Raw genomic sequence first — 16,529 nt, 5'->3', positions numbered from 1 at the left:
CCACAATTTTAAACCATTAAACAATTTTATTCCTGGATGATGGCACTTTCTTTTTCCAGTTACAATCTAAAATCACTACCACACCGTCTCCCCACACTGTAATAATGTTTAATAAGGGGAAACCAAACTCATATTTACCTTTTTCTCATGTTAAACATCTATCCATTATAAGTTTTATTATTATTATTTCACTCTTACCTGACCTACTTTGGTTCTGCACAGTAATTAGCTAGAGTAGAATGCCTCTGATTAGTTGTTTTTTTCTTTAACTTTTTATTCCGGCCACTCTTGTTAATTAAACCTTCACTTCTGATTAGACTCCTACGTTTACAAAAATATCATCAGCAACAATCATTTCAGGAGATCTGTTCTATTTATATATTTACAGAAATATTTTACTGTTTCCTGTAAGCAGATTGTTGTGTATTGTTCTGCCAGACTGATCTCATGAAATGGCGTATGACACGCCAATTCGTATGCCATTATTGGCGTGTTATCAAGACGCATACTCGCTTTTTAGCGTGTTTATCAACGCTGTTTGGCCTCTATTAACTTACATTACCTTGCGATTGTATGTGAATTGACGCCGTAGGGAGTAGTATGAAAGTGTGAATCGCCGTGTAAGGAGGTTGGGTGGGGTGGTGGGAAACACAGGACTTTCACCCAGGAGACCTGGGTTTGTGTCCCGCGTGTGGCGTTACCTAAAGTCAACCGTGGCTTTCTTCTATTTGTAAAGCCAACTCCATTCTTCTTTTCCTAAAGCCAACCCTGTTCTTCTTTTCCTAAACCCAACCGTAGCTCTCTTCTCGCAATAACACGTTGTTCTCACGATAACACGTTGTTCTCGTGATAACACACTAAGTATGCTGTATACAGCGTAGACATACACGTGGATAGCTCAAAATGCGTACAGATAACACGCCACTTGGCTTAAGAACGTTGTTGTGCATGTTTACGCAAAGTCATGATGCCATATTGGTTCTACAGAGCCAGCCTGTGGCATAAATAGTGCATGCCACCAAGAAGGGCAATACATAATAGGATTATTATGATTCTAATGGTTGCAATAATATGGTGAATATCTTGTTTAGGGCCACCAGAGACGGTGGCAGGCTGTGGGACACTCACAGATCAAACATTGTAATGGGGAGTTCTGTTTAACTGCAAGGACACCTCTTACTGTATATGACTGAACAATATAATGAGTACAGCCGTGTGTGTTGTCTGAAGGTTTTGAAATATCCATCTTTGAGATTTCTGCCTATCCCTTATTTTACTTCTGGTGCTCAACCAATTGAACAATAAGTGTTCTCTTACATAATGGCAACACGTAGTGTTCAGGTGTTACAGCTGACTTAATGTTAATATGTGGATATATTCTTTTATCAAATTACAATTTCTTTTTGTTGGGTACAATCTTTCCATGTACCCCACCCTTAACTGCAGAAGTCCCCTGGGGTGCACATATCACGTATAAATCCCTGGTCTAAGGCAGTGGTTCCCAACCTTTTTGGTCTGAAGTACCCCTACAGTCCTGTCAGATGAACTCATGTACCCCGTAATCGATTCCTAATGTGTGTTCCAAAACTATTTATCATATAAATATGGATATTGTTCATACAAATGAACTGTCAATATTAAGGTTGATTTGGTCAGCCATCGTACTACTACAACCCTACTAGGCTACTACTACTTGGAGTAAAAATTTAATGTTTCAACCATTTTTCCATTAACGTTACTTTTAGGGAACAATTTAATTTATCCAATACTTAAGCTAACTATTTTAACCATACAGTACATCCAATTCTTTTTTCGACTTTTTTCTATTTTAAGTATTTTAAATGTTTCTCCATTATTTTTAGCTAATCATTAAACATGTTTAGTCATTACTTTTAGCTTTTTTTTATCTCTACCATTTATTCATTACTTTTAGCTGTGTTTTTAAACTTCTGTGCTCGCTTGCTAACTAGTTTTCACACACTCTCCCATAACTGCAACATGTAGTGTTGAGCTGTTACAGTTGACTTGATGTTAATATGTGGGTATATTATTTTAATCAAATCCTAATTTAATTTTTTTTCAATTTAAGTAAGCTACTCTACAATCTTTCCATGTACCCCTTTGGCAACTGCAGAGTGGGTTAGTACCCTGGGGTACAAGTACCCCTGGTTGGGAACCACTGGTCTAAGGTATTTTATGTGGCTTTGTACAGCTGATGTCATATCTTTAATTTCCCCAATGTCTTATGTATTTTATTATTTTTTCATTTAGTTTTTTTACTGTCTCTTGTGCTGCTGTAAATATGAATTTCTCACCTAAACTCTTATTTATCTCATCTTATCCTTATCGTTTTTGTCTTATTTCTATAGAGGACGTAGATATAGATGAAAGTACAGTTTATTGTTTATTTGGTTGTTACCTCAGCAATAATACTCTTCTTGGTGCTCCACAAAACAATGCCTGATAGATGGGAGATGTATATCGGCAGATACTCTTATTTCAGCGGAAGATGCTTATGAACTGATTCAATCTGCTGTGCTCGCACACGCACGCACGCACACACACACACACACACACACACACACCCACACACACACACACACACACACACACACACACACACACACACACCTCAGCAACTACTCTTGAGTTAAGTAGCAGAGCAGCACGCACAAATTTGATCATACTGGGCAGTTCCCAGGAGAGATTGTGAGTACGAGTATAAATCATGTAACGCTGAAAGAAGCAAGCATGCTCAGCACACAATCCTCAGGTGAATAAAGCTCAGAGACAATAAAAAGATATATGATCCCCACATGATCCCCATATGATCCGATATGACCCTATTTAATGAATATTCAAATAAATACATTACAATTATAATAAATACTTAATAATGCATAGCACAGCGGAAACTTTGTCATATTAGCATACGTATTCATATCAGCAGTAAGCTCTTTACATATGAAATATTAAAGAGGCTGACACGTACAACCATTTGTTATAACTAATGCAGATATGATGTGTTTAATTGCTCAATTTGTTAGTTACTTGTTAAGTAACACACGCTGTGGTAGTACGGTCTGTTGTATGATTGATTCTTTAAATTTTACATTCTTACAATGTCTAGAAAACATCAACCTAATTAGTGTTTGTCATAAATACAACAGCAAGCTCCTCCTAGAAATGCAGTGCAGTGCTTAGAACTGTGTAGTGAGGGTGCATCTGTGTGCATGTAGGTTTAGTTTGTGTTGTTTATTAATGTCTAATCTATTATGTATGTTGCAGGGAATTGATTTCATAACCTATATATGTAATTTTAAGTATTGGTTACATCTATGACGTTCATTATGCTGAATGGCAGGTCTGTGTTCAGAGCTGGATGGGACACAGAGGTGTAGTGGAAAATGTCAGAGGCTAGTGAATAAAACATCATGGTTTTGTTAATTAATAACTCGCTGTGAACTGCTATTAAATATGTATGAATATACACAAAGACAAACATTAGTTTCTTTTATCCTACTTCAGTTTAAAAAATAAAAATACAGAGCATTATATCAAAAGGGACAGACTTGAGGAACGACAGCAGTATGATATAAAAGGTGATGGTCATTTCGCCCCAAGGAGGTCGCTGTGCTCCCACCAGTGCTAGCGAGCTAGGCTACACTGTGCATACGCAGGGTGCGATTTGCCGGGGGGGGGGATGCGTGGGATTTCCCCCTTTCTGGTCTATATATCCCTGCCGCTACAGAGCTCCAGTTTAGCCACCAATAGGTGACTGTGAGCCGGCTACAGGCAGCGCCAGATGATGGTCCTTTCAGGGGCCGTGGTAGTGGAGTTTAGCCAGAAATAGTTAGCGTCAGGCGGCGATGATAGTTAAGTTTAGGCACCAAAACGACTATTTTCCATTGAATATTGAAGTGCATATTTAAGTATTTGGCATGCCTGGCACTATATCCATGGTACTGCAAGAGGGATTTAATTCTTGCATTTTTTTTGTTTTGTTGTGCATGATCAAAAAACATTCCCCCCTCTGCTTTTTTCACAAATGGCACCCTGTGCATACGGCTATTACACTGTTATGGATTACCAGTGGCTACGGATTAGATTCAGTGTTATTTGATTATATGTATATTTTGTATTTATTTCATTTACATACGATACAAAACTTTTCCCATTTCCCCTTTTCTTCATTGTGTTTGGGCTGAGCCTTCATTATTTAACTCATACCTGTAATAGAAACACTTGCTTGCTACAACTTTCCATAAAAAAGGGAAAAAAAACTAAATTACCAGAAATCATCTCTCTAATACTTCGTTGAGTCCGACTACAAGTAAGCAAAGGAAATAATCCCTTGGAAATGCCTGTAGCTTGATTTAACCTGGTAGTACGCCCCTTTTGAAATGTTTGCCACACATGTAGTAGTCTATAGGCAACAGTTCCTCACTCCCATGTCGTAGAATACGGATGCTTGGTCAGGTGCCTTTGTCGTTGTTATTGGCACTAAAAGTCTCCTTTAGCGTCATATAATGTGTTTTATCTAAACGCGCTTGGTCAGGACTATTGGCGTCCCTTTTGACACAGTTATGTTAAGGAAAAGGTCCGTGACACGCGGGAACAGGACGGTTGAGTTTAGGAAAAGGTTGTGGGAGGCTTACGTTTCTGTGACACGTGGGAATAACGGGATGATTAAAGAAGAAAGCGACTTTAGGAAACACGCGGGACACAAACGCTGGTCTCCTGGGTGAAAGTCCTGTGTTTGACCCATCCACCACCCCGACCAACCTCCCTACGCGGAATTTCGGCCTTACATACTACTCGCTAAACCCCGTGTAGCTGCTGCTCTCCCCAGTGAGAACGGGTTGCTATAGGTGGAGAGCCGCATTTGGGCCTGTTTGTAGCTTGACTGGATAGTCAATAAATGTTTTAATTTTTTAATTAAAAAAAAGAACTTGCAGACACAAACCATCTTATCACATGTGCTAGTACTTCTCTTTAACTCTCTCTCTCTCTCTCTCTCTCTCTCTCTGGCTTTGTATAGCTGATGTCATATCTTTAATTTCCCCAATGTCTTATGTATTTTATTATCTTTTCATTTAAATAGTTTTTTTTACTGTCTCTTGTGCTGCTGTAAAATATGAATTTCTCAACTAATCTCTCATTTATCCTACGTTTTTGTCTCGCATTTGTCTTATTTCTATAGAGGACGTAGATATAGAGGAAAATACAGTTTATTGTTTATTTGGTTGTTACCTCAGCAATAATACTCTTTTTGGGGCTCCACAAAACAATGCCTAATAGATGGGAGATGTATATCGACAGATACACTTATTTCAGCAGAAGATTCAATATGCGGCGTAAAAGTAAGATAGTGATATTCAGCCCCACACTCTTATGAACAAACCTGCGCATAAAAGCGTAGGTAAGTCAGCTGGCAAAGTGAGGCTGCAAGTGAATATGCTCCGACTTGCAGTTTGGTAGAAAAGCTACAGGGACTTCCAAGGGGACTGCTTGCTGTGTTCATTTGCGATTGAAAACAAAGAAAAGTGTTTGATATGATTTTTCTTGAACTGAAGTATTTTGGAAAGCTGGCAAGGCTCTCACTCCTCACCCTATCACTTTCCTTCTTATCCATGTTTCCCAAATCTCTACAAAAGACGTGAAAGATTTTATCGTGACAAAAGTATGAGCGTAACACCCAGGTTTACAAATTCCACTTAAAATTCTCAAGGAAAAAAATGCTATTATTTGAGCTTAATGTCCCCTTAATCACTGTGTTACACGTTGGTGTCTGTTGTTGCAGTCAGCTGGGAAACAAGCAGGTGACTAATTCAAAATTGTAATTGGATTTTTAGATTGAACTGGCAAATATGTTATTATTATTATATATTTGTGCATGAAAAACAAATCAGTGTATAACTCCCAAGGCTGAGGAGTGTAACTAAAGCTGCAATGAACATCTGATTCTGTACAATTCCTTTCCCAAAGCCTCACTCTCTTTGCAAACCCATTATTGAACTCTGTAGCATACAATACTAAAGCCAGACTTTTTAGGTCTGCATATTGTGCATCATTCCTGTTTCAAGTAGTCAATTTTCAGCCACCTCTCTAATCCCTATCCAGGCCATATTATCCATTGTTAAGTGAGTTGTGTCCCAAACAAATAAGCGGAAGGGGTTAGTACAATAATCCTGTTCTCAAGCCTAAAGATCTAACAATGCTCCAAGATGTTCATTTCCATCTCAGCTGAAAACACATTAGTGTTACGGAGGTTTAAGTATATGCATCCCTGAAAGATTGTTTAAAGCAACTATTCATGCCTAGTGAATTTTGAAAGGATACACCGATACACCAATTTTAGTCTAAGGGCAACCCTTTCACGGATGTGGTTCACAGCATTTTCAGCGGGTCTCTCTTCACACACTGCCCTCACTCTATACTGTAGTTAAAACATGTAGCAACTGTGTTCTTATTAACCCCTGCTTTTTCCATGATGCAAAGATGCATAGCCTGCTCATGCTCTTACATCAAAGCTGTCTGAATGAAGAAGCGACAAATATCAACATGAAGACAATTGTAGAAATCTGACAATATACTAGGCTTTATGTATTTAATACCTGATATGACCTTCTTGTTTAGAGTATTTGTTTCTAAAGGCACCAAATAGGTTTTGATTCTTATTCAAGCTAGAGACTGAGCTGGTGTAAAATCATGTAATTTTGGAGCTAGCCCAATATCCTTAAAAATTATGGTTAAATGTATCAATCTGCAACACAGGATGGAAATGTTCATTTCAATGCCGGAAGTAGTGCCCTTCATGAAGAGAAGTGAAAAATAAAGTATCAACTCACGCTCATTACACACACACGTGCCATGCAGAGAGAAATAGTAGTTAAGGGATAGAAAAAAATAAAAAAAATAGAAAAAAACTGCAGTTTTTTTACCACGCATCATATACAGTGGAGTAACCTGACGAATGAATGCAAGCCAAGACACCAGCAGCATGCAGGCTTGGAGTTTAACCCTAACCATAATCATAACCACACAGAAAAATACTTTTATACTTAATACTTAGTATTATTACTTAATACATCTATAACGTGAGACAGGTGTGTCGAAGGGGGACGAGTAGGTCAAAAGTTGCAAAGAAACTCCTGCACACTGTCTAACTGTCAAAAATTAATTTAATAGCTAGCAATATTTCAGTACTAGACTGCCTGAGGAAGGCAGGAGTTTCTTTGCAACCTAACTTTAACCATACCATGGATAGCCGAAGTGATACCAGAACTCGGGGTTCTGTTTACTAAGTGATAACACCTCATTCGAAATCCCATTGACTCAAATAACTGAAAACCCACCCTTGGAATATAGTCTTACTCAACAGTATACCACGTGAATCACTCCATATGTTTTTTTATAAAAGGTGGTATTTTTTATGTTTATTCAATGTTTCAATCAATCCCCATAAGCTCTAGATTAAACGTCACAGCTCACAGCTCTCACAGAAGAGGTGAGAGTCAGTGGCCGCGGTTAGTTCAATAACAACAGAGCAACAAAGTTATGATGACGCAAGTGCCCACGCAGGTACATTTTCAGGGGAGTTGTAGTTTTATGTAGGTTCACCCTGAAATCCATTAAAGCTATAGTGCGTAGTTTCTGTCGCCCCCATGAGGAATTCTAAGAAATGACAACAACACTGTCGGCGCGTCCACATGATACAAGCCTTCCATGATCGTGCACGTGCCCCGCCCCCTCCCCCTCCGCCACGCAGTTGCAAATAGCCAAGAAGGACACGCGAGCTTCTCCATGGGAAAGTCACTGGACAACCCAATCTTCTGAACATAGTCATACTGAGAAATACAGAGAGAGTGTGGAGCTGATAGTCTTGTTGTAGCAACTCATTTGGCAATGGCTTGAATGTAACGGACGTTCATTAATATCAAAAGGTTACGCACTAAAGATTTAACTCCACAAAGAATTCAGTTTGTGATAGCAATTTCAAACAGAGGCCAGCCCCGATGGGACGCCATGACTTCAGCTCTCTATAGTTGCCACGCACAAATATTGTAGGAAAAAAATGATTTCAATAACGTTATCACTGATGCATTAGATTCTCGAAAGTACGCTGTTTTACCTTGAATGTAATCCAAAAGGGTCCACAATCCATTATGTGCATCACCAGGCTGTTGATCTGTGTCAGATCATTTTTGCACCCTTGATGCATTTCTCCATAAAAGAAAAAAACCTCTATGAAGTATCACCTCCATGAGGATTCAGCAACACCCAAAGCATGAAGGCAAATTATCACCAGCTGTCTGCTGCGTGATTGGACTGTTAGAGCTAGAGAGAAACCACAAGGCCAATGCAATATAGCTCAAGGTTCCCTTAAACAAATCTGATAATCTAATGTGCACAAGAGGGCATGGGGTTCACACCAGGCCTAATGTGTGTTGATTAATGAGAAGAAGGGTTTCACCAGAACTCAGACTCCATCGATAGAGCCTTTTCTTCATCTTGATTCGTATAATACCTGTTGATTAAACACTCTGAGTGATTCAACCAATGCTCTCTGGTGACCCTCCTATTTGTAAAGGAGACAAATTAAAGTCCTCCATCAAAATGTGATCGATGCCAGAGAGCCTCTGGCTGAAATGGGCACCATGGCATAATGAAGCTATAATTCAATTTTACTGCTCGGTAAATGAATGATGGGCGTTTGAAAGTGATGGTTTCCTGTTAACTCATTGCCTCTTTAAAACTGTATATCAATTTGAAAAAATTACCTCAATGTAATCTTCTTTAACAGCAAGAAAATAATTACTGTAGCTACAATATTTACAGTATTGTTTACACAGTATGTAGCTGTTAAGGAAAAACTCAGGAGCAGCACAACTCATTTTTACATACCTGAAAAGGTTTTGGGAGATTTTGGTGACTTACACAGGAGCATTTAACGAACACTCAAATGAGGAGACAATTAAGCAGGCAGTACAGTTTAACCACGTTATTGTGGATTGCCGTCCCAACACTGTGAAGTTCCTGTCCTCCTGAAGGTGTATTTAAACTCATGCTGGAAGTGTTACATTTAGCTGGACCTTTAAGGCAAAGATCTTCAACAGGGGGTCCGGGACCCCCAGGGGGTCCTCAGAGTTACTCCTTTTCAGAACGTTTTTTTTTTTTTTTTTTTCAAAAATTTAAATGTCTGAAAATATACATTAACATGAATCCAAAGTATTATTAACAAAAATAAATCAAACTATTTGTAGAGAAAAAAAAATACTCAACATTGATGATAGGCTTACTGGAATATAGGTAAGCTAGCCACTAAGGTAGCCATCCACCGATACAGTTAAGCTTAAGGATTCACTGTGCCACATGTATGTTTAAAATTAAAACATGATGTATGTCAACAATTATTTTTAATAGCTTAGTATTGTACGCACCATAAACAGCTATGTATAAAGGCCTTAAGCCTCCCTACATGTTATTGTAGGCCAAGTTTAATATGCAACTGAATTTTATATAATAGTAGTAGTGGGTCCCTGCTCTGTCTCTCTTTCAACTAAGGGGTCCTTAGCCTAAAAACGTTGAAGACCTCTGCTTTAAGGGAAACAAATATATTGCAGGCGCCATAAAGATGATGCTAAAGCCTGGTTCAGCCTATCTCTCTCTCTGGGAAGTAGGCAAAAGCGTGGCAGGCCCACAGGCCTCCAAAAGGAGAAAACATTATCATACATCCCTTATCATACAGCTACACTCCTTGAATCTGTAGAGAGACAAACATAATTAAACATGAACATTTGGTTATCAGAGACTGGCCGAATATTCTCGTCCCCTGACCTATGACCAATGAATGACCTAACGTTGTCTAAGCTTTCCCTTTGTCTCATCATACCACAACATGGTGTTTCTGGAAATGCCACCACAGTAGCTGACTGAGTGATGGATTCCTTGGTTTCAGATTCAGATTCAGAAAACTTTAATGTCTGCCATGACATAAAATCGTCTTAGGCGTGGCTCAACATACAGTGCAAAAGCAAACTTTAACAGAATCACTGATTGATTGGTGACTTACTGTAACTAATATGGTGGACCAATTTTAACAGGCTTAATTAGGGTCAGTCTTAAACTAATCCAGGTACCTCTGCAATACCGGACATGAGATTCATTTAAATTAGTTTATAAAGGGCCTTCTGAAACATATCTTACACTTCATTTAAAAATCCATCTTGTTACTTGTGGAAAATAAAAACAATGAAGCCTTTGGCAAAAATGTGCAGCACCCTATTTATATCTAGTTACTGTATACAGTGAAAGACAATTAAATCAAATTAATGCTAAAAAATCTTTTCCATTTTACTGAGATCAACATTAAAGATATCCTGTGGAGGACCAACTCATAAAAACATTGCCCCACAGCACTACTAGTGGTCAAATCTCAGGGAACCTTTAAAGTGCTCATATTATGCTTTTTGGCTTTTCCCCTTTCCTTTATTGTGTTATATATCTTTTTGTGCACGTTATAGGATTACAAAGTGAAAAAGCCCAAAGTCCACCCCAAAGGGACTTAACATCTCCAACAGAAAACACTGTTCACAAACTGCTCCAAACAGCTCTATTGTAGTCCAGCCTTTACTTCAGAGACAAACGTGGTCACTTTGTAACACACGTTATAATGCTCGCCTAGCTGCTAGCATGGCACGACCTCATACTCTGCAACTGACTAGCTAGCAGTACTTACTGCGCATGTGCGACTCCCAACAAAGATGGAACAGAAGTGAGATGTCTCACTCTGTAGCTAAAACAGAGAGCTCAACACACAGGGTGAAAAGAGGAGCTGCAGCAATGTGCAGTACAACAAATATATGGTGTTTTCTGAAAATTAAACCACATAAACCTATTCTGGTACAACCTCTAAATACAATTATGAACCTGAACATGAGCATAATATGAGCACTTTAATGCATGTGTGCTAACAACAGCACCTGTTGCACAGCATTATAAAGCCTTTAATAGTAATGCATTGATTTATTTAAAATTATTATATTATGTGGTAACTTGTTTATTTGTCTATTTATTAATCTTCAGTCATGTTTGCTATGCCATTATGTGACAATAACGTCTATAAAGTTACAATGTTGAATATCCATAGATACTAATCTAACAGCATTATACAACACTGTACTGCGTACAGTACATTTGCCATCCGATATCTCTTATTGGCTGTTTTTAAAAGCTTTATGTAATGTATTCTATGCTGGTTAGGTTCAAGGCAGGAGGTTAAAAAAGCATTATTGTAGATTCAAGGCAGTTTTCCACTTCTGATAAAATCATTCCCTTGTTTGTGACCTATGCAACGAAGTGAAACTGAATATTGTCATTGATGCGGTACACTTCCCTCATTCACATTCAGGTGCCACATACAACACTAAGGCAAAGCCAAATTGCAATATTGCCTGTGATTGGAAGTCTTTGGCAGGCAATTGCATACTTTAAAAACAACTTCCTTAATAAATGGATTCTACATTTTCTTTTCTTTTACACCAGTGGGACAAACATGTTTGCTTATGGCTTATCTACTTGCAGTTGTTCCTTTCTAAAGTACGGTTTTCATACTGTCACCTGCCCCAAATACATATGAATAAGGACTTCACAAAGGCAGCTTTGGCATGCATCAAAAGTTCTTAATAAGACACTTTACCTGCAAGGCACCCCATAAGTGACTGCAGCACCAGCAGTTTCCATAGCAACATCATCTTCACTTTTGTAGGGTCAAAGTAGTCTCACATTCAATCACAAATGTATGGAATCCGATTTGCACCTTTCTGGTTTCCCAATCTGAAAAAAAGAAAACACATGAGATGAGTAAGGTGGTATAGTTCGCATTAGCAGCTTTCCTGATCAGCATGCCTACTGTTTCACAAGTTCTGGAACAGAGAAAGACAGCAGGAATGTACAGGACAGCAAAGAGCACAGCGATTATGAACTGCATTTATAGCTCAAAACTAAACTTAAACCAGTGACTTTATACTTTTATATTAAAAGTCTTTGAATACCTTTTAATTATCAAATGAATATTAATCATAGTGTAACTTACTCCCGTTTCCACTTTTCTGAAAGTTGCTTCACAGAGTGGAAAAAAAAGGTTTCATACTTGGGTGGATGGAGGGCACATAAACACAAAGTACCTCATATACATTCATTTTCATATCTCCAGAAACTCTAGGGACAGCTACTTTCAAGTCAATATGAAAGCAAAGGCGCTCCTATAAGTTCTCATAACATTGTTCTTGCTTGAAGCCTCATAGCTTTTATGCTCATAAAAGTGCAAAGCCAAAAGATGAAAAAGGCTGAAACATCTAGAAGAATTCCACAACAGTTGTGTGCTTTTCCCTCAACACAGACAATATCTCCCAGGAGTGAGAATTAAAACTTTGTTGAGTGTCAGGAAGGTAGCAGCTCTCAGTGTATCAAAACTCAGTGACAGGAAAGAAGCTGAAGGTTAAGGTGAAGGAAAGAAATGTGTTGTGTTAGACTGTCAGATCTCATGAAAAGACTTTATACTTTTTGTCAAACATTATGAAATTGTTTTGTTGGGGACTAACTACTCACTGATACATGACAGCAAGTTTTTGATTATCCGCATGTACTGTCTCATTATCTTGATACGGTACAGTACTGAGTACAAAAGAGAATTTGCAGCACATTGTTTCTCTAATCAGTGGTCCGCTCTAATAAAAAAAGTTAAGTTCTCACCAAAACACTTTGAGTATATATCTATGGCAGGTTTTTTTTGTGTGTTTTTTTTATTGCTTTTTCTACAAGCTTTTGGCATAGTAACTGAATGTCTTGTATTTCAGAATAAGTTAGGTGACTTAGAATGTGAAATGGTATTTGACATACCATTTCACATTCTACTGTAGGACAGATTTTCATGTTAAACTGCCACCCCTACCTCTCCACCCCCTAGTAGAGAGAATGTAGGGCAGAGGGCTTGTTTAGTTGAATATCTTAGACTAGTCTGCCTCATTGATCATTTATTTAAATGAAGTTTGTGCAAGTTAGAATCTATGGCCAATGGCTCTGAAATATCAGTAGCCTAACTGTGTATTGATAAATTCATGGCGCTGTCCATGGTGCTGAAGTAGCAGACGGATTTATAATTGTGACCTTTTCTCCGAGTCTCGCCCTCCTGTCAGTTTTGTCTTGGATCTATAATAATCCCTAAACTTTATAGCTAGGGGGGTGGGGCAGTCATTCATGGAGTGGTTCACTAGTTGTTTTTATCATGACCCCAATCTGAATCCTACCTTTACCCAGGCAGCTTGCAGTACATTTAAACCGCAACCATAGAGGTAGCAGATTGAAACTGCTCATATTTTTTGTAATATTCATATTAGTTGTTTCAGAAGGCACAGACACAGTGCGTTACATGCACAGCAGTTACCATGGTATGTGAATGCCAGTTCTCCCCCGTCTGAGCGGGGAAGAATGGGAAGAATGAAGGAAGTAACTCTACTTAAAGGTACAGCAGGTGGAGCTCTGCCAACATACAACTGGTCATAATAAGGCTTTTTCTTCAAGTTGACCTTTGTCAAAATCACCACAACTTAGACAACTTGGTCTTATAATACATCCATGCCCATGATCCATGCTTGGAAAGCGATGAAAACATGGACGACTTTTCAGCGCTATAAATTTCGTTAATTCTCTATGCCTTCTCATTTTCAGTGTTTCCCTCATAACTGTACAGGTCTGGTGGGCCACCAGCCCTCTAGCGAGCAAACAAGTTAACATAATCTAACTAACACTACCAACTTAATGTTTCATTCACAAACTCTTGTCACAACGTAGGAAAGCACAGTGCTCTCGCCAGATGAGTGACGAATTTGTTCGGGTCACTGTCTGTAAAGTCAACCCGTATCGCATGAAGGTACATTGGCTGGAATTAGCAAGCTAACCTTAACGTTAGCCAGCGGCCGCAAAGAGCTGCTTGGTCCCTCCACTTCTTTGCTGAGAGACAGCGTTGACAGGCCCGGGGGTGGACAATCTGTTTATCCATCTCCCGGTGTCCGCTGTGTCTCGGCGTGGAGTGAAATAGATGGACCGTAGGCTCTTTGCTGCCGATGGCCCGCTACTGATTCAGGCAATGCTGTTTGTTGCATCATAGCAACGGTTTGTCACTCACAGAGCTGACAGATTATTTATGGGTCAAAAACCACTGCAGCGGAGTAGAGAGGGGCAGTTATAACCTACGAAGCATGCACAGACGCGTAACCCGATCTTACTCCGGTTATGGTGTATACATGTATGAATACCCCGGTTACTAAAGGAGTTCTTTAGGTCTGTTGAACAGGTTATGAAAACTCAGATTTTAACTGGGGTAAGGTGTTTACTTGCTATTCAGCTTTTGTAGTGCTGATAATCCCTGATTCTTTGCCATCATTCCCTTTTTTTGGAATTGGGTTCAATACCACCCGGGCATCAGATATCAGATATAAAATGTGCTTCAGGTTATAATGGGACGAGATAATCAATGTATTCAGTAGTAACAAATTACCAGAAAATGAGAACACATACATTTTAGAGCTTAATTGATTGAGGACAATAACCAGTGTACACACAGGACTTTTTTATACTTACACAGTAGTTGCAATGTTAAAGTGTCCCTGTGGACTGGCTTATATAGGCCAAACAAAACGTCAACTTAAACTAAGAATATCTGAACATAAGACAGCTATTCGTACCCAGAATCTAACATATGCCATGGCGAGGCATTACAAGCAGGCCAATCATGGCTCCCCTACATCACTGAGGTTTTGGGGAATCGAGAAAATCATACCCCCAACCAGGGGTGGTGATATCATTAATAAACTTCTATGCAGGGAAGCGTTCTGGATACATACACTCGGCACTTTAGAACCTCTAGGTTTAAATGAAGAATTTAATTTAACTTGCTTTCTCTAAAGTCAAAATATGTTAAATTATAGTATTTAAGATGAATATATTTGTACTTCCATTGTATTGTGAACATTTTATATTTGTTACTAACATTGTTACTTATCAACATTGTTTTTTAAATCATTTTTGAACTATGTGTGGGCATTTGCCCTTTAATGACTGGTTGAGTGTAACACCTTGGCTGAGATGGGTGTATCTTCAGGCAGCTAACACGCCCCCCTTACGCACCTGTAGATGATTCTTATTAAGGGCTTCATTGCTCATTCTCTCCTAGGACTCTGATGAAGATGTAACTCTACATCGAAACGTTAGTCACTGTTTTGCACCTTAAGTAATAAAAGTATCAAGTAAGAAGACATCTGTGTTGCACCGGCTATTTTTTGTCACTTTATACCGTTTTTGTCCAGCCTTGGTTGCACTGGATTGTTGTGGTCTGCAGAAGCGCAGAGAACTTCCTCTTTTTATCTAGTTGCAATGTTATTCTGAAAAAAAAAAAAAAAAAAAAAAAAAAACTACTGTGAGTCTGGATAGGAATCTGTAGAGCATTAGAAACTGCTATAAAGATTTGACAACTGAAATGTATCATTTTATTTCGAAATTACTGTTTTTTTTGTTTTACTGGACCATAGATAGAAATCATCTGTTTTGTTCCTCTTCAGATCTATGCACTGTTTGCCGCCAAATATTTGTCGAGGCAGAGAACAGTCCAGAATCGATCTATTGCAAAAGCCTGTTCCAAGAGGAAACTGATGTCTTTGTGCAGCAGGTGCAGAATTGCACCTTGAATTAAATTAGCTTGGGAGGAGATAACACGTTTGGTTAATGTACTGCACCGGTCCAAAGAGATCCATCATCCAATGTTCAGAGATATCAGGGCGGAAAGCCAAATAGAACCAGCAATTATCGAAGGGACAGTTCAGCTTTAATAGAGCTGTAGCTACTAGTCACTTTCTAACATCTGTAGAGGATGCTGGGACCCTAATGTGTTATGTGGCATGGATTGCTTTATGTTGGATGACAATCACACCACAGCCAGAATAGTTGGAAAGTTATTTCAAGTCAAACCTAAAGTCTAACATTCACTAACAATAGCACAAAAAAGACAAAAGTGCTGTGTGCTTTTGACCTGTTCTGAGAGCACAAATACCTACAGCAATTCCAAAAAAATATTTAGGACTGCTGCTATTATTTTCATGATCAGTTATCTACCAAAGTGATCGGAGTCAAATAGCTAAAATAGCTTATTTGTCACTGGTATGGAACAACAGTATAGGGAGGCAAGTAAATACTCTGAGAGGCTGTAACTGTCGTTGTTCCTTTAAGCCTAACTAGGTTTTTGACATTTTTACTTAAAGGTGCTCTAAGCGATGTCACGCGTTTTTTAGGCTACAACATTTTTTGTCACATACAGCTAACATCTCCTCACTATCAATGAGCTGCCTGTCCCCTGAACACACTGTAAAAAAATGCGGTATCTGTAGACAGCCCAGGCTCCACAAACGGGTAACAAAAACAAACTGTGCCAACCTGCACCACCAAACATAACAAACAGTGTTCCAGCCAATAAC

At 38.8% G+C, this 16,529-nt stretch overlaps 1 protein-coding gene across 1 annotated transcript in view; it reads right to left on the bottom strand.

The window, feature by feature from the left end:
* Positions 1-16,529, bottom strand: part of cntn4 (contactin 4) — a 159,983-nt gene that overhangs the window by 131,374 nt on the left and 12,080 nt on the right. The window contains exon 2 of the mRNA XM_031280507.2: positions 11,702-11,838. Coding sequence (XP_031136367.1) covers positions 11,702-11,756 — 55 coding nt within the window. The 5' untranslated portion in view covers positions 11,757-11,838. The remainder of the gene's footprint in view (positions 1-11,701; positions 11,839-16,529) is intronic.

The sequence above is a fragment of the Sander lucioperca genome, chromosome 6, assembly GCF_008315115.2.
Source record: "Sander lucioperca isolate FBNREF2018 chromosome 6, SLUC_FBN_1.2, whole genome shotgun sequence".
Lineage (NCBI taxonomy): Eukaryota > Metazoa > Chordata > Actinopteri > Perciformes > Percidae > Sander > Sander lucioperca.
The sequence above is the reverse complement of the archived record's forward strand: the minus strand, read 5'-3'. Positions and strand labels throughout refer to the sequence as shown.